The sequence below is a fragment of the Equus przewalskii genome, chromosome 3 (genome assembly GCF_037783145.1).
Source record: "Equus przewalskii isolate Varuska chromosome 3, EquPr2, whole genome shotgun sequence".
Classification (NCBI taxonomy): Eukaryota; Metazoa; Chordata; class Mammalia; order Perissodactyla; family Equidae; genus Equus; species Equus przewalskii.
The window spans coordinates 40,192,025-40,212,025 of NC_091833.1; the positions used below are offsets into that span (position 1 = coordinate 40,192,025).

A 20,001-nucleotide genomic window follows, 5' to 3' on the forward strand; every position below is an offset into this window, starting at 1 on the left:
AGAGTTTGGCAATGGCACATGATTAGACAAATGGGTTAATGAAACAGAATGGAATCCAAAAACAGACCCAAAGACATGTGAGAATTTAATATAATGATATACGTTGCATTTCAATCAGTAAGAGAAGGCTTGATTTTTTTCAATAACTAGTGATGTCACAACCAGATATTCTTCTGGGAAAAAAATTAAGTTGTATCCCTATTTAACTCCAAATAATAAGTTTCAGATGGACCAGAAATTTTATCACACACAAAAAGAGTGAAACCATAAAAAATGGTGAGGGAAAATATTTTTATAATCCCTGAACCAAAAAGGTCTTTCTAGATCATAAAGCCACAGACACCTTAAAAGAAAACACTAAGTTTTATTACAGAAGAAATGCTGAAAGTTTGTCATACATGTAATGCTATAAACAAAGACAAAATGTGAATATCCAAATGGGAAAAAACATTTATAGCTCATACATCAAAGGATTATTTTCCTTAATACAGAAAAGGTAATTTTAAGTCACTATGGCAAACACTAGTAATCTACCCAGGAAAAAAAAAAAGGCTTAAGGATACGAATAGACAGTTCAAAGCAAAGAAAATACAATAACTTTTAACACCTAAAAAGATGCTCAACCTTACTCATAATTTATAAATGCAAATTAAAATAAGAGCAAAATACCATTTTTCATCTTTCAGATTAGCACAGATCATAAAGTTTGATAACACGCTATGCTGGGGAAGATAGAGGAAAAGAGACTCTCCTATGTTTTTAATGGGAGTAACAACTAGCAAAATCTCTGAAATTTGTAGTATCTCTCAAAATAAAAAATGCATGTATCCTTTGATCCGGCTATTTTACTTTGGGCAATTAACCTAGAGAAATACTCTCACATGTGCACAAAGATGTAATTACAAGAATGGTTACTGCAGTCAAATTGGGCGAAGAAAAATTGGTAGGGACCTGGTTTAATAAATTATGATGCATCTACACATACTTCAGTCATTAAAAAGAACTGGCTCCAGATGGGCTTATACGGAATATTTCCAAGATACATTGAGAAAATATAACAAGGTGAAAAGGTGTATATAGTTTGTTCCTTTTGTGTATAACTGGGGGGAGGGTGTTGATGTGTGTACATACAAGCAAGACCTCTGGAAAGTTCTGAAAGACACTGTTAATAGAGGTTCCCTCTGGGGAGTAGGACTCCCTTTTCACTGTGTAACATTTTACCCTATCAGAATTTATCTTGTCTATGTATTTTTAAAAAATGCAATTCAAAACTATATTCAAGATTAGAGAGTAATGAAATTACATATCCTCGACAGTATTCTTTCATTCAGACTGTCTTTTCCTTCAATTTATCTGAAATAGTCATTTAACTAAATCTCAAAATGATATTCATAAGAACTTAGTTCCCCACTTCTTAGGGAACCAGGCAAAGGTAGCTTAGCTTAGTACATTAAAATGCTGATATTCAACCATTTCTGACTTGCAAAATCAGTAATTTCACATAGTCCAACTTAAGTTATGTGCACAGGCCCTAAAGTCAGAGACTGCTCCCCTAGCCTGTGCATAACTCCCTCTCCTCTCTGGGCGTCTCACTACCATTATCCACAAAATGGAGAGGACAAGAGAACCCACCTCAGGGATGCTGAAAGTTCCAACGGAGGGACACGTGTCAAGAACCTCACACAGAACCCAACACACAGTTATGAAAAAGTAAGTGTCAGTGACAGAATCGCCACCATCATTACTACCATCACCCTCAGGACCACACTACGACTTCAGTTACCGCTACAGCCCAGGGTCTTCACTTAGGCACTCACTCAAGGCCTCCACAATCTGCTTTTATCTAAACAGATATTATTTATTTAAGGTAGGAAGACATGTTAAAATCAAAACTATTTTTTAAATCTAGAAATTGATATAACAACACAAAATACAGTATTATGTTGAATGTAGCCTTGAACAGCTACATAAACGAAGTTTTCAGAATTGGGTAGATTTCTAATGGGAGGAAAGAATCTTTAATTCTCTCAAATGTTCTAGTGTGTCTTAAAAAAAAACCTATTTGCATTTATTAGAAATCCAGTACCGAAAAATTTCCACAAAAAAAGCACTCCTTTGCTTTGCGGTAGTCATCAAGCCCCCAAGTCAAAATGTGAAGAATCAGCGTGGCAGAATTTACCTAAAGGGTGGTCAGCATAATCTGGTCTTTGAATATAACTTGGCACTGGCCTTGTTGGCATCTAAAAACATCAAAGAGGTTAGTTAGAACCAACTCAAATATAAAAGTAACTTTCACTATTAAAATTTACTAAAAAGAAAATAAAAGGGGGGAAAAAAGCACTCAAGAAAAAAGTTCACTCATTTCATGTAAATGAAAAATAAAGTTTTAAATGACATCTTAAATATCCTATCTATTTCACGAAGTCAAGCATTACTTTCCCAGAGATAATGCCACCTGCTTTCTTAGGCTATTTAAGAAAGGGGAGACTGGCCAAGGCCATTAAGGATTCAAGACTACACACAGACAACAAGGTGCCCCTGTGTTCCAAACAAACTGGCAAACCAAAACCAACAATAAAATAATGTCCTAAAGTAAACATGCACCATTATGTTCCCGGTCACTATCTCTGGGAGGGAGGATTAAAGAGACTTTCTTAGGTTTTTGATATTTTTCCAAACTTTAAAAATTAAAGAGAATTTAAACACTTAAGGATTACAAATATATTTCAACTTAAGTACATTCCTATGTGAAGACTCTGAAGTCTGTCTGCCAGGAACATAGGAAGGAGTGGGAGTGGCAGAAAAGCCATGTCTAAATTAAGGTAGAAATAAATCATGTTAAAAAAAATTTTAGAAAAGTAGTAATATATGCACTATCATTGTGCCAGCCAGAAAATATCTATTGCACCTCATTCTTTTTTAATATTAAAGAAGTTTTAATCCTTTCATCTAAATTTTTTCCACTTCATCCATGATTGCCAAGTATCCCTACTAACTTCCAAATATACCATAAAAGCTCAAGAGCTAGAACGTAAACTTAATCCTCACTAGATGCTTCATAACTGAAAGAAAATTACAGTATCATTTTTAGGAAACTGAAAATGGTTTAAAAGAATGTTAAATTTTTATTACCTTACTTACTCACCAGTGGATAATGTGGTCTGAGTTTACCAGTATATCGATAACCCACCCATGGGTCAGTGTTAATATCACCTTCTACAGTCCAGGAAGACACTTCTCGCTTGGCTTTTTCATCTTCTGGGAGACGGATGGATGGAGAGAGAGAGAGAGAAAAAGAAACACCTCAGTGGTCAAGCTACTGAGCAGCAGCATACTTTAACCATCACTTGTTTGAAAACCAAGCCAAAGGGCCTAGGCACAGAAATCCAACAAACTTCTACCTAACCTAAACACATTCTAAGATTTTAAACAATATCGAATAGGAACAGCTCATAGTAGAACTCCTTTTCTCAAGTAAATGCTAAAGGTATTCTCTCAACAATGTCAATTTATAGGAAGACTGTTTTTTGAAACATAAAATCTGAGCCTAGGCAAAACTTCCCAACTAAGAGCAGATATTACAAATGGATTCTGTGCCCTCACTTCAGAACAGATTCTAAATAATCCCAAAGCAAATTTAAAATAAAAAACAAAAATTTCCCAAATAGGCGATGCATGGCTTTCAAGTCAGTATTCCAGATTGCTTTGAAAATTTTATGAGCATCATTTGTCTCTTTTCAGGAAGAGGGTAATAGAAGGAGGTAGGAAAAGACAAAGATAAGGGGAGGGAACAATCAACAGAAAGTTACTGAAAACTCAGTAGGAAAATGAAGAAAATAATCACACTCACACTCACTCACACACACACCCCCCGCCAGGTTAGTTACCACTACATCATGTTGTCTAATGCACCTGAGAAGCACCTAAGAATCCTTCTCACACAGAACAGATCTTCAATGTGACTGATGTCAGCACACTGACTACAACTCTTATCCACAAAGTAAAATAAAACTACTACCCAGACTCCCAACAGCAGGAATTCAAATCCCTCCCACACCACGTATAGACCTATACACCTCCCAGTGCGCACCCATCTTTTCCTTTTCCCGATGTCATGCTATCACGGGTTTTAAAAGTCAGACTTCAAATAATTTTAAAGTGTACAAGAAAAATAAAACTCCCTCTTTAAACAATCTATTGAAAATATGAACTGGAGAAGAGAGGGAATCATATCATCTTAAGCTAGAGAGGAAAGGTGAAACGGGTGCAGGCGGTCAAAAGGCACAAAGTTTCAGTGGTCAGATAAATGAGTTCTGGGGGGTAACATACAGCGTGGTGACTAGAGTTAACAACAAAAAGACAATGGAGTCTGATTTCCTCATTTTCAGATGAGGACACTGAAGTGATGTGGCTCCCACGGCAGAGATGTGGGCACGCTGGCTTCCGCCCAGAACTCTCCACAGAGCATGTGCAACCTGGGAGTGAAAGGTCCTGGAGGTACAAGTGACAAGAATGCAAAAATACACCCAATCCAGTCACATTACTTCGGAAGAGGACACAATTATAATACTACATATAAAGGAAAGGAGTAGAACAGAACAAGAATAGTAACTAAGAATGAGAACAGAAAACGGAAAGAAAAGCTCTACTAGGCTGCTGTTTAAACGTCTTTCTTTCCTCTGCAGTTCAAGAAAGCCACCGTGAATGTTAACGTCAAGAGGAAAACTGTTTCTCATCCGAGGACAAAAATGGACTCCACTCATTGCCACTGGAGTCAAACATTACAGAAAATAGTTTGAAATGCAGGCCAACTGACACTTGCTTCAGCTATGAATTGATCAACTGCTTTTCTCTGAAATACGAGCCTCAGGAATAATCTTCACCTGAGACCTAGGACAGCCTAGCAATCAAACGCAGGCTTTGTGCGTTCACACACTCCTGTGGAGGGAGCAAGGAGAGGGATGGATGTAAAATCTTTCAAAGCTTCCTGCTGATCTGCTTCTCCTTCCACAATCTATCTTCAAAAAAGAATTGAAAGCAGACCTTGAACAAATAATATAACCCAAAAGCTATCTTGACAAGTAAAATTGAAATCTGGCAAGCTCTCTTCTCATCTGCAGGTATACTTTACTTAGGGAAACTTACACTTCAAAAGTAACTTAGTTTACATTTTAGGATCAATTTGATCTAAGCCGTAAGTCCTAGACAGGCAGCAGATACCTAACAAATATGAATTGGACTGGGGGTTGGTAACAAAATTGCACACTAATGTTCTTTTTCAAAAGAGTGTGAACGCACAGGACAGCGTAAATAAACACTGTAAGCTGTCGTTCAGACATCACAGAGTAACAGGGCCAGGAAAGCTGCAGGTAGTATCAAAGAGCACTGGGTACGGGAAGGGTCTGGCCCAAAGCACATCACAGCCAGGCTCCATTCTTTACAAGGTTCTGTGCGGCCTGCCTCCTCCAGTCAGCTGACAAAGGACTGCAGGTGTCTAAGCTTTGCCTGGGACAGGGTTCTCTGATGAATCCTCACTCAGTTCATCCAGAGATGGTAACCAAATAGCTGTTCAGCAAAGATGATTTACATGGATTTGTTTGTTTAATCCTCACAACAAATCTATGATTTCAGCACTTGGGAGGTGAGACTTAAAGTGATCCACGTTCAGGATGCTTGGTGAAAGGCGCTCTAAAATATTACATAACATCTCCCCTCTGCAACTGAAAAATCAAGCACACCAGTTTGGAGGGGTAGATGAATAGAATAAAAAGTATTATTCAGAATTTTTTAAGGGAGTTTTTATATCACGTTTTTGGCTATTCAAAAGGTATCTGTCAAATGTTTCCACCTTTTACTTTAGGAAAATGGGAGACAAAGAAACACACTGAATCTATCAGTGATACATAAAAAGAGTGTAGAATAATACAGGATTGAGATGTGAGGTGCTACATCTTTTACAGATCAGACTAAAAGCAAATACTGCAATGTACACTCAGCAGGAGATGAGTGTGGGAGATACACACTCAAGCATCCATATCAGGTGCCTTTGAGGGCTGCACAATCTAACTGGTCTTCTTGACTAAGACACATACACACTAAATTCTGCCCTTGTGTTTTTTGTTTTGTTTTTCTTTCTTGAGGAAGATTAGCCCTGAGCTATTCCTGCTGTCAATCCTCCTCTTTTTGCTGAGGAAGGCTGGCCCTGAACTAACATCCATGCCCATCTTCCTCTACTTTATATGTGGGACGCCTGCCACAGCATGGCTTGCCAAGCAGTGCCCTGTATGCACCCAGGATCTGAACCGGCGAACCCCGGGCCGCCAGAGCGGAACGTGCACACTTAACCGCTGCGCCACCGGGCGGGCCCCTGCCCTTGAGTTCTTTATTGAAGTCATTCGTGAAATTTTCCTAAGGCCTCATGAGCTTCTGCAATCAAGAAAACTCCAGGGGACCGGCCCAGAGGTCAAGTGGTTAAGTCCACGAGCTCTGCTTGGGCGGCCCAGGGTTTCGACGGTTCCGATCCTGGGTGCGGACATGGCACCGCTCAGCAGGCCATGTTGAGGCAGCGTCCCACATGCCACAAATAGAAGGACCCACAACTAAAATATACAACTATGTACTGGAGGGATTTGGTGAGAAAAAGCAAAAAAAGAAGACTGGCAAGAGCTGTTAGCTGAGGTGCCAATATTTAAAAAAACAAAAAGAAAACTCCAGGTCCAGGCACTCATTGGTAAATTCCGCCAAACATTACTGATGGACAAAATACCAGTTCTACATAACCTCTTCCAGAAAACAGAAGAGGAAGAATCACTTCCCATTTTATGAGTCCAAAAATATTCTAACACCAAAACTAGTCAAAGATATTAAAAGCAAATTATAGACCAATACCCCACATGAACACAAATATAAATCAGGCATCCTTACAGATCAGCGCACATTACACTTAGGAAAAGAACCCTGACATGAACTGCCTGCTGTCTGTTATCTCACCACTGTTCTTGGAATAAGGTGCTATCCTTTAAGACACCTGGTTCCCTCCTAGCCCAACAGTTTCCCTCAGTTTCCATCTCTTCTCAGCTCTGCAGATCACCCTTCCCCACACCATTCCCCCTCCAGGAGTGTCATCCACAGTGCTGTCGCGGGGGTCAATTTATTAGGGTGTGAAAGAACGGGGCTTTCTCCATCCAACACAGCCCAAAGGGATCAAGAACATTCGATTCACCACCTGAAGAAAATCACCACGAAAGAGCCAAGAAGACACCATCTAAACACTGGACGTATAAGTAAAACCTAAACAATCTCAGTCCGATGCAGTAAGAATCATGTTCTTTCGACTAAGGAAACATCAACTGTCAATGGAATGCTCTACCCTCAGGAACCCAGCACTGAAGAAACCAGCGCACTTCAGTGAGTGAGCAAATGCCTGAGGCAGAGACCCAGGCCAAGCTCTTACCAACACAGTTTCACCTCAACCATTCCCTTCCCTACGCTTTAACCTCCTGGGTACAAAATGTTAATCACTGCCCCCAAGAGCTCTAAAAACACCTAACACATTAGAAATGGAGTATTTAACGTATGAGTGAAGAAGTTAAATGGCATTATTCAAACCTATCTCTATACTTTGATTTGAGGTAACAAATCCTGTCATTTATGCTGTGATAAACTCTTTCATTTGTTCACAATCATTTCTCCTCATCTCTGACCACATTTCCTCTCACAAGAGCCTAGCATTCTCCTTAAATGTAGACTTGACTTTCCACAACCACAGAAAATATCTTTTTAAATTTTTATTTCCTTTTCCTTCAAATGGTGCTTAAACTGACCTCAATGAGATTTTAAGGAATATATATATATATATATATATATATATATATACACACCTTTATATATATAAAACAATCTACCAAACTTTATGAAATCAGCCAATTCCTAAAAAACATACAAGTAAATGAATAAAAATACAAGATCGGTAGGTTGAAACAGAAACCTTCTACCAAGAACCATGGACAGTCTGCCAAGCCTTCGTCCATCAGGATGGCGATGCTCTAAGAACAGAAGGTCCTGTCAATTTTCAGGTAAATGTGACAGGGTGTCTTCAGCCAGCCACGCTGAAGACAACTCGAATTCACAAAAGGAGCAGCCAGAGCAGGAAAGGCCATCTGAATCAGTGAGAGACCCATGGGCTGAAAGAACAGCTAAGCAGCAGCAAGAGCTTCACTCTGCGGCGTCTCACAAAGCAACTCCCAACAGGAAAATTAAACGTGAGACTGCAAGCACGAACATTAAAACGCCAAAAAACAAAGTCATATAATTTTGAGTTGAAAAAGCTATCAGAATTGAAACTAAATAAAAACAAGAGGTCTGGCTAAAGGAAGACAGTCAGCTAGCAGGCCCCTGCCTACCACAGGCCAGCACTTCCAGCCAAGGGAAGAGGGTGCCCGAGACCAGGACATTCCCAGCTACTGCTCAAGCAAGACCCACCTATCCTAGCAACCATCTCATGATTTCAGGTTACACACATGATACAAAATTATCAGAGATACAGCTCAGCCACATTTTATTTACACAGTTACACACTACAGAGAGTGAAACAAAAAAGGTCCTAATTCTAGCTTTTGGGATTACACTTTCAGAACATGCCAGTATACACTTTCAGAACTGGAAGAATTCTCTCTGCACAAAAGCCACTTAGGAGACAGAAGAATGGCGTAGAGATGTATGATTTTACTTACTTGCTTTCTTATGTAGTAACTTGTGAGTAGCCCAACTTCCTTTAAAACATTCCTAGAAGAGCAAGCATGAAAATTAGTGTCAGGCCTTCCTTAATCAGAATTTTAAGGAACACTATATAAAAAAAATAGTAATTGGAAACTTTATTTGCAAAAATCAAAATCTGTGACCTCACTATATTTAATATTTGGAAAAGCTTAAGAAATGATTATATCTATTTAATAATTCATTTGAATTTTTAAACTTTAGACTACTTCAAATAAGCAAGAAACATTAGCCTATATTATAAATACTAGTCTGTTATATTTCAATCTTATGTCACCTAATTATTTTGAAATATTTGAAAAAAACCATGAATCAATTAGTCAACCACATACTAGGGAAAAAAAACAGGAAAATTTCACAGATTCTTCCTGATTCCTACTTAGTCACACCCACTTTGTTTTCGGGGTGCTGACAGCCTTGCCAGACCGCGGGCTCCGCGAGGAAGAGACTCAGTCAAGTCAGCCACGGTACCCCAGGGCCCCCGAGCGGCACTCGTGCAGCTTCAGCGAGTACCTGCTGCTCCATCAGGATGGATGACTAGAAACACCAGGCTTTCACTTAGGAAAATATGTGCATGTGACATATTTTAGACCCCAGTAAGAAGTACTGAGTTGGGAAAATGAATTCAAGTAATGAACCCAAGTAGTAAATCATAAAAATGAACTCAACCATAGATCTTATTTATGCTTTGATTTTTATAGGCTCTCATTTGAAGAACTTAAAATTGCTTAAATCAATACAAATACTAAGAAAATTCACAAATTCTTACAAATGTTTTCGACTTTGCAAACATAAAGGAGTAAGTCAGGGAAAAGAGAAAAGCTAAGACAAAAATAGAAAAAAAAAACACAAAAAACATCCCTAGGACTCTGTAGTAATGAAACCACACTATACCACCGAGGCCACGCTCCTCTCCCTCAAGGTCTACCCAAGGCCTCGGAGAGGTCAGAGTCTCCCTCCGGGGCCGGATCTTCACCGCTTCCCCTTTCTTCTTGAATCCTCCACAGCCCGCAACATGAAGTGAGGAAAACCCAGGTCATACCTACTCCCTGTGTCTACAACCTCAACGGACTTCAAATGTATGAAGAGGTATCCACAACAGTAAACATCTTTTCACTTTTGAAGCTAAAACTGAGCTCTCCTGAGGAGGATGGGAGATGTGGTAGGCAGAATAACGGCCCCCCCAAGGATGTCCCTGTCCTCATCCTCAGAACCTGTGAACATGCTAGGTTACACCTAGGGTAAAGGGAATTAAAGCTGCTAATCAGCTGACCTTGAGTGGGGGAGAGTAGCCTGTTTTATCCAGATAGGCCCAATGCAATCAATGTAAAACGTCCTTAAAAAGTGGAAGAGGGAGGTGGGAGTCAGAGGAAGACGGAATGAAGGAAGCAGGGTCAGAGACGTTACATTACCGCCTGTGAAGACGGAGGAAGGCGGCCACGAGCCAAGGAAAGCAGGTGGTCTCTAGAAACTGAAAATGCAAACGCAGACTGCCCCTGGAGCCTCCAGAGGACTGCAGGCCTGCCAACACCTGCCTTGAGCCCTGAAACCCGTGTCAGACTTCTGACTCACACACCTGTAAGGTAATAAATCTGTGTTTAAGGCACCAACTGTGTGGTTACCTGTTACGGCAGCTACAGAAAACTAACGGAGGACGGACGTAGAGCTATCCCTTTCTGTTACCAAACTGTCAAAACCACTCACAACAGGCAAAAAGATCCACTTCTCTCCACCCTGGAGTTATAGGAAATTCACAGAAAAATGAAATTCGATGACTTTGCCACAAGAGAGGAATATCACAATTAATGGAAAAGTTCCAAGAACTAAAATGGGAATAAGAGATTTCTTCAGCATTACACACCTATTACAGACAGAAAAAGAAAGGGAAGTCAGGGTGCAGCTGTGGGATGAGGACAACCGCGCCAACAACTAAGAGTTACTGCACCAAACACGTGCACGCCGCGCCCGGCACCACCTCACCCCACCTCACCAACCCTGCCCGGCAGGAGGGCATCGTCCCCGTTTCACAAATGACCAAACTGAAGCACAGACAAGCCAAGTGATTTGTCTGTCACATAACAGCACCATCCCTGGCAGAAGAACGACTCAGACTCAGGATGGCCTGGCTGAAGGCCAGGTTCGCTCACTGTTCCCCAGTGAGGATAGGATGGGCGGGTGTGGGTGTGGGAGTATATGTACTCAATTCAGGACATCAATTGAGCACCAAACCTGGAACTAGAAACACGGGTGAGATTAAGCTCTACCATGGACTAGCTATACCATTATAAGCTCTAAACCTTTGTCTTCAATCTGTAAATGACAGTAACTGCTAATCATTTTCACAGATTCTCAGTTGCCTCACCTATACAGAGACTGATACCAACTATAAACTGGGTTGATATCACCAGGAGAAGATAACAGAGCAGATTAAAGGGGATAATGTAGATGACATACACAAAAGCAGTTAACAGCGTCTGGCACACAGCCAGTATGAATGTACAGAGCCACTGATATCCTCGTGTGTGTCTCTGTGCCCAGCATTGAAAAGGTTCTCAGTATATGGTGGAGAACGAACCAAGATTAGTGAGATCACACAGACAAAAGCCTTCTTCTACTTGTAGATAGAAATGTAAACTGTTTTCATTATGACCTTCTGGGACAGACTGTCCCCTGCCAAAAACACTCCCAGCCTCCTTGATGACACAGGTGGCCATGTGACCCAGGCAGGCCAACAAAATGTAAGCCCAGTTGTTGGTTGGGTGGGGCTTCTGGAAAGCTTCTTAGAAAAGAGGTTCTCCTTAGAAAAGAGGTACCTATTTCCTACTCTTTGCCCTTTCCCAGCTCCCGGCTTCAAACCCAGATGCTGCCTCAGCTGAAGGTGCAGTCCTGTGACCTCAAAGCAACAAGCACACACCAGGAAGCCTGGGTCCTGGACGACGCAGTGGAACTGCCGCTCCAGGCTCGAAATGTCCACTTCCAGACTCCTCATCATAGAAGAAAAATAGTATCAGAGACATCATAAAAAACTCTGCACCTTTACTTTTGGAAAATGTATTGGTTAGAAAGCACACTGGATTATGAGAAAGAAAAATTCAGTGACATAAGCAAATCAATCACTGACCTGTTTAATAACAGACCAAACAAAGGCGGTAGGGGCGAAGGTGGCACTGGTGACGTGATGGGCTGAATCATGGCCACCCAAAGACATCAGGCCCCAATCCCTGGAACCTGTAAATGCTAACTTATTTGGGAAAGGAGTCTTTACATACGTGATTAAATTAAGAATTTTAGGATACAAGGTTATCCTAGATTATCCAGGTTGGCCCTAAATGCCATCACGAGTGACCTTATAGGAGAAAGACAGAGAGGTTTCACACATGCAGAAAAGGAAGACGTAATGTGGCCAGGAGGACAGAGACTGGAGTGATGCAGCCACAAGTCAAGAAATGACGCTGCCACCAGAAGCTGGAAGAGGCAAGGAACAGACTGTACCCTAGAGCCTCTGGAGGGAGCAGCCCCGCCATCACCTGGATTTAGGCTCAGTGCAACTGACTGTGCACTTCTGGTGTCCGAAGTGTGTGAGAACAAACCTGTTGGATGAAGCCACCGAATCTGTGGTGATCTGCTACAGCAGCCACAGGAACTAAGACACCCAGCAACGTCAGGGGGCCACAGGAACGACCCTGACTGCCACACTGACTCAGGCGAAGGACCAAGGACAGTCTTTCTAAAGCTTTTTCTGCGTACGTGATCTTATTTATGGAGTCAACTCCCAACTATCTATGGTAATTTTTAAATAAGGCAAGCAAAGGCATGTGACTTATGCTAAGAAACCCAACTTCAGTCAATAATTTCAATGTCTCTTCCTCCCTTTTCCAAACTATTCCTCACCAGAGACATGATTAGCAAAAGTGAGGACACAGACTGGAGTTTCACTTGTCTTTCCTTCTTCCAGTCTGGCCTATGGTACTAAGACAGTCAGCGAAGAGATCAGGGAGGGGAGGGAAGGCAGGGAAGAGACAAGTTCAGAGTAGGTGCTGGAACCCAGGCCCAGAGGCTGCCAGGCCCAGAGGCCAAGCCCACCCTGGCTGCACGTCAGCGGCACCGCCCCACTGCTCTTCTTCACCGCAAGGCCTTCAGGCCGCCGCTCCTCACCTCCAGGTAAGCCATCTGCACACCAACTACGCTTGGTACGGTTTTCAACTCATTTTCACGGTGCCAGCTCAGAACAAATCAGCCATCTGCCCAATGAAAACTCTGGCTACAGCGGCTTTCCTGTTTCCTGGGCACTGATGCAGCAGCACTATAAACACTCTTCCCCAAAAACATTAAAGACAGATTCCTGGCCCAGCACATAAAGCCCCTATCCAAAATCATACGCTACTCCAATTACTAGGTAAGCACCAGCACAGTCTGCATCCTCAACCTGGCTATCCCTTTTCCTGCCATCACTGAAATTTGCACATGAAGCAAAGACCAGGAAAAATGAGAAAAAAAATATGTCAAGAACAATACAGAAGAGATTTCTGGAGAGAAAGGGGTTTCATTATCTACACTATCTTTTAGATACCCTTCAGCTCTATAAGCCTATGATTCTATTTTACAAGTAATTATGGAAGAGATTACAAGTCCTTAGAAATTAAATATGACAGTCTAAATGAATATCTCAAAATAAAGATAAAGTTAGGAAAATCTCCCCAAGAAGCAGAGCTAAATGACAAAAAGTTGAAAATAAAGAGACGGTACTTTTGAAACAGAGGATTAAACCAAGTCTAACATATGAATAATAAAAGTTTCAGAAAGAAAATGGAGAGATCAAAGAAATAAGAAAGTTTTCCATAACTGAAAGAAAAGAGTTTCCAGACTGAAAAGGCCCAAGATGGACAACAATCACCTTGCTCAAGGCATACAACATGAAATTTCAAGGCATACAACACGAAATTTCTCAGCACCGGAACTGGAGAAGATCCAGCACGCTTCCAGAGAAGGGGGGAGGCAATATGCAGGATTAGGAACCCAGCGGTACCAGACTCTTCAACAGACCGGACGCTAAAAGAAAATGGAGCAATAACACGAAAATTCTGAGAAAACTACAATTCTATATCCAGAAAAACTGAAAATCAAGTGTCAGGAGATAGCAAGATATTTTCAGATATGCAGAACCTCAGAACTTCACCTTCCAGTCTTGCTCAGGAAGCTACTGGAGGAGACATTACATACAACATGAGAATAAACCAAGAAAGAGGAAGATGCAATGCAGGTGAGAGAGAGGTAAAGGATCTCCAGGTCAAGGCCTGAAGATGGCTGTAGGATGACCGCCACGAGGCAAGCCTGGGGAGCGGGAAGTTCTGACAGAGGAGGTCAGAGTTCCAAGAGAGACGTTCCCAAGATCAGACTGATTACATGCCAACTGTATCTAAAAGTACTGAGAAGAGTTTCTACACAACTGTGGGAGAGTTTGGGGATGAATTAGTAAACGACCAAAGAAACTGCTAAAAGAACGGGAATTAGGAAAGGGGGGAGAGGATTTGTAAGTTTGAAGCATTTGACTAGGTGTGTGAAATAATTTGAATAATTGACTAAAAAGTTACAAAAAATTATTTTATTAATTATGGACATTTTGTTTCTATGCTGTTGAGACAGTAAACATAAACCCAATCAAGAAATATCTAAATTACCTTATTGTGAATTAAGATTATGATATAAAATATTTTTAAAACATATATATGTCCACTGCTCAAAAAACCCCTTTAAAAAATATGAATGAATTACCATCTAATAAAAATCAATATGTAATTTTAAAAGGAAAACAGGATTTTAAAACTAGAATAAATTTACAATTTTATAGAAGAAGAAATTTGCCAAGTTACCAATCTCTCTCCCACTCAGCAACAAGTCTATTCTGTTGTCATATAGCTATGCAATAACTGATAGAGATCTTCAAAAGGCTATCATATTAATATAACCCACCACAGATAATCTTTTTTAAAATGAAATTTTATGTTCTATAGACAATGTAATAATTTAAAATGCTTGCTCGTGGCCATGTCTATTTTGTGTGTCCAGATATTCAAATACAGTTTCAAACTGGAAACTGAACATCATTAATATTTAATGATGCCATCTAGGTTGGGTATCCATTTCACTGTATCAATTCCTGTTGTACAATACTTAACTTTTTTAGATCACTGAATCCTTTGAGAATCTTGGGAAAGCAATCATTTCCCTCCACAGAAAAAAACACATCCAAGCACATATAAACATGTGCATACAATTCTGCTTGTCCATTCGTGCACACACACAGAGAGCACATTATGACCAAGCACAGTGCTAGGTGCTGGGCATTCAGCAGGGAACAATGCCGGTTCCTGACCATTTTAGACAACTATTACACAATTAACCACATAGTTTCAGCCTTAGGGATAAAGAAAAAATACACAGTGCTATGAGAAGAGGTGGAAGACAGGAGCTAACAAGAGAGGCAGGGGTCAGAGCATGTTAAGGATGCTAGTCTATTCTAACAACAACAGAAAGCCATTTGAGGGTTTTAAACCAAGGAGCAACCTGATAAAGATATCAGTTCATGGCATCCCTGATCTCCATCCACAAACCCAAAATTAAAACTCCTTTTTAGGGGCCCGCCCCAGTGGCCTAGTAGTTAAGTTCGCACGTTCCACTTCAGTCGCCCAGGGTTCACAGATTCAGATCCCAGGTGTGGATTTGCACACCGCTCATCAAGCCATGCTGTGGCAGCATCCCACATACAAAATAGAGGAAGACTGGCAACAGGTGTTGGCTCAGGGCAAATCATCCTCAACAACAACAACAAAAAAATCTCTTTTCTAAACAATACACAGAAAGGTTTTGAAGAACTTCATAAAACTGGTTTTTAACACAGGCAGTCCTTGCTTTGCATACTAGTGCAGAAACATAAAAATAACCGTGCAAGCTGTAACCACGCAAAGCAATCTTCATAATCAACAGCGAAAATTACCACGGCTCCATGACCTTTAAAATTTTTTGTCAAAATATTAAAAATTCTGTCAGTTACAAATATACCAGGAACTGGATAAAAAAGCAAAACTAATATTTATTTAGTACACTGTAATTTAAAACATTAGGAATACTGAGAATTAGACTGTTTTATTTCGTTATTTAAAAACTTATCAAGAATAGTTCGAACATTGTTTGCCTTTTTACCATCATATAACTGAAGAAACAGAGTGGGCATCTTGTTCACGCTTGGCCAACTGTCACAGTCCTTTCTAGGTTTGGAAGAGCTTCCAAATTTTATCCTTTGCACTTTCCGTCCCATGAGTTCTTTTAATGTAGTTTTGTGTCATGTCACTTACCCTGAGACACCGTCATCCTTCTCATCACAACCATTTGCTTCATGCACATCCCAGTCCGCCCCAGGGAGTGCCTCTGGCTGCGGGGCAAAGCCTCTAGCAGCGCGGTGGGCACTGCCACACCTTGCAGTCAGCTACTTCTACAACCCCACTGCCGTTCCATCTAGATTTCACTCCCAGCATGATCTCATTTCTTTGCTGCACTTTCATCTTTGTTGGCCAATTCCTTCTTTCAACTATCCATTTTGTAAACTGTCACGTCAGTTTATCACTGAGAAACAAGAAAGCGTCACAACTACAGGCTGTGCTGTCTGTATGAGAACTGAGTGACAGATGCAGTGACAATCACTAGGGCTCTGAAAAAAGTGGATGATTAGTCGCTGATCGAGATGCACAACCGTCATCTACCAGTGACCCGAGGACTGAAGAGCGAGCAGTAAGGTGCACTCTGTGTAACGGCTCTGTGTCGTCAGGAGACTGACTTTGTTTAACTAAACTGTGGTCACTAAATTCATGCCTATCAGAAGTGCAAAATGAGATTTGCTTGTACATAACTGGCAACCTGATACAACCTATTTATAAAACTTTTCTAAATTGGTTATGTGAACAAAATACTTTTGCATCATCCAGCATCTTTTTTTATCCTCACAGAGGCTGACATATATTTCCTTAAATAAAATAACATCTCTATCCCCATGATAGAGAACACAGAAGTTTACGTATGAATTTAACTCAAGAAGAGAGGGTACATACTAATTTAAATCAAGAAAGGGAAGGGGAAGGAACCATCAGAGAGGAGAGGTAAGAGAAGCATTTAAACATTACCAAAAAACGAGCATCTTCACTTAATTGTTTACTACTACAAAAAAACACGTTGCCTACTTATTACTAAGGATAATACATAATTCATACAGGGTTTATAAGCAGGGACAACTCAAAACCCACATGGTTTTCTAAAACATTCAATCTCAAAACTAAGTCTAGAGCAGTAGCTTAAAATCATGGACTTTGAAGTCAGACAGCCTTGTATCCCAGCTTGGTCACTTATCAGTTGTAAGATACTGTGGAAAAAAATCTTACTATCTCTAAGTTCCACTTTCCTCAATCAGAAGGTAGGGAAAACAACTGCGTAAAATGTGTGGCCAATAATAAGTGTGCAATTCTAATTATCATCAATTTTATTATTTTTAAAGGCAATTTAAATTTTAAATTTAAAAAGATGACGCACCTAAGTGTTTATCTTTAACATGTGCGTGTCAACCCTGGTCTGAATTCTTGGCTTATCAAAACTTACAGCAATTAGGCAGCTAGTGATTACTGTGGCTTTGTATCCTACTAGCATCACTGCCCGTAGGACCTGGGCTTCAAGGAAGGGGATGCAAGAGACCACAGAGCCTAATGCTGGAACACCCTCTCGGCCACAGAGAGAAAGCACAGACCAGCACAGAGAACAGAAGCCTACTGGCTCAGGGTGTCTTAGCACAACCTGTGATCAATCTTTGACAGAACACTAACCTATGCAGACACAAAGGCAACCCTTAGGAAGCCAGGCTTTTTTAAAAAAAAATTCTTAAATATAAAGTAGAACATTGAGCTGAGACATCAGTAGCCACACTGCAAAGGAGACAAAACTGACAGATCCACAGATTTAGTCCCATGATAAAACCTGAACAGAATGCACTGAGCAGCTATTTGAGGACTCTGAAAAGTAAAAGTAGCCAGGAAGATAGAGACCAAACTGTGACGTACCAATTGACTGCTGACGAGTTTACCATCTTCTGCCCCCTGCCAAATCACCAGGGGCAACACGGAAGTGACCACAGAGGCACAAGACATCCTCCAGGAGAAACCCACTAATTCTGGGGCAAGGAACAGGAAAGGAAACTCCTGGTGCTCAAAGAGTACAGATATCCACCTTTTCTCTTTTCTGTCCTTTCATACCCCAGACCTCAAGCGATCCTGCGGTGGGACCCACAACATGAGCGCGTAGGAGACAAAATTCTGGGGAAGAGGCATTTTCCTCTCTGATTAGTGAAGCTGTGGTCCAGAGAGGGTGTGGCTAAACCCACTGCTTTTTTCTCTCTCTATCCTCCTGCCACTTGTCCCCAGACACAAGCACAGTTGTAGAAGTGTGCAGCAAAGCAGGTAACTAAAACCCCAGCTTTCTGGCCAGAGGACAAAAAAAGGATTCCCACAGAACCAGAGAGTACCAGGAAGGAGCTCCAGAAAGTGACCCCATAAAGTTGTTCATAATACAACATACTGATGCTTGTGAGAACAGAACTAGTAGACAGACCATCTTCTAGGTCTCAGACCAAACAGTGGACAGATCTGAAGAGGCCTGCAAAAGCTATGAAAACTGAACTGAAGTCAAAACCACAGCAGGTGGCAACTTGCAGCCTGCATCTAACCAGATCAGCAGCCAGCTAAAACAGAAATATCAACATTCTCCATAAGATTGAAACAAGATTCAAGATCTCATAATGCAATATCTAAAATCTCCAGAAGACAACCCGAAATTATTTGGCACATAAACAACCAAGAAAATTTGAACTCCCAAGAAAGTGAGTCAACAGACACCAGTGCTAAGATGACACCAAGGCCAACATTAACTGACAAAGAATTTAAAGGAGCTATTATTAAAATGTCCCAACAAGCAATCAAGAACATTCTTGAAACCAATGGAAAAAGAGAAAATCTTTGCAAATAAAAGAAGATACAAAGAAAAACCAAATGAAAATTTTAAAATTGAAAAATACAATAGCCAAAATAAAATACTAACTAGATGGACTCTAGCATAATGGAGACGAAAGAGGACAGACTCAGAGAACTAAAAGAGCAAAAGAAATTATCCCATTCAAACACAGAAATGATTTGTTTTTAATGAACAGAGCTTCAGGGACCTATGTGACAATAACTAGGAAAATTACTAAGGGTAAATAGGAAAATTACATAATGATTAAAAAAGGTCAGGGGCCAGCCCGGTGGCCAAGCAGTTAAGTTCACACACTCCACTTGGGCTGCCCAGGGTTTCACTGGTTTGGATCTTGGGCACAGACATGGCACTGCTTATCAGGCCATGCTGAGACGGTGTCCCACATAGTACAACCAGAAGGACCTACAACTAGAATATACAACTATGTACTGGGGGGCTTTGGGGAAAGAAGAAGGAGGAAAAAAAAAGGTTGGCAAGATAATCTGTTGGCTCAGGTGCCAATCTTAAAAAAAAGGCCAATTAACTAAATGATACAGCAGTCTAAATTGTATACATCTAACAACAGAGCTTCAAAATACATGAAGCAAAAAATGAGAGAAGCAAAAGGAGAAACAGAAAAATCTATAATATAGTTGGAAACAAAAATCAATATCGATTCATGATAAAAACTCTCACTAAATGAGGGGAATTTCCCCAACTTGATAAAGACCATCTACAAAAAGTTTAAAGTTAACGTGAAAGACACAATGCTTTCTCCCTAAGATCAGGAACCAGACAAGGATATCCACTCTCAACATTCCTATTTCAACATCACACTGGGTGTCTTACAACGCAACAGGGCAAGAAAAAATATATACAAAAGGAAAACAGACTGGAAAGGAGGAAATAAAACTGTCCCCGTTCAAAGATGACATAATTATCTATCTAAAAATACCAAGGAAAAAACTCCCAGATCTAAAATACCAGTTTAGCAAGGTCACAAACACAAGGTCAACACACAAAAACCCACTGTATTTCTATATACTGACAATGTATTGGAAAATTACACACAAACACCACCATTTACAATCACTCCTCCCAAAATTAAATATAGTATAAACTTAACAAAACATGTACAGGAGCTGTATGCTGAAAACTAAGAAACGATAAAAGAAATCAAAG

General features: G+C 40.5%; 1 protein-coding gene across 1 annotated transcript in view; it reads right to left on the reverse strand.

Annotated features, from left to right (window-relative positions):
- The window catches only part of METAP1 (methionyl aminopeptidase 1), a 62,268-nt gene that overhangs the window by 18,787 nt on the left and 23,480 nt on the right, over nt 1-20,001 (reverse strand). Inside the window, exons 2-4 of the mRNA XM_070614208.1 lie at nt 8,733-8,784; nt 3,146-3,258; nt 2,180-2,240 (exon numbers count right to left, since the gene is read on the reverse strand). Of these exons, the coding sequence (XP_070470309.1) occupies nt 2,180-2,240; nt 3,146-3,258; nt 8,733-8,784 (226 nt within the window). The remainder of the gene's footprint in view (nt 1-2,179; nt 2,241-3,145; nt 3,259-8,732; nt 8,785-20,001) is intronic.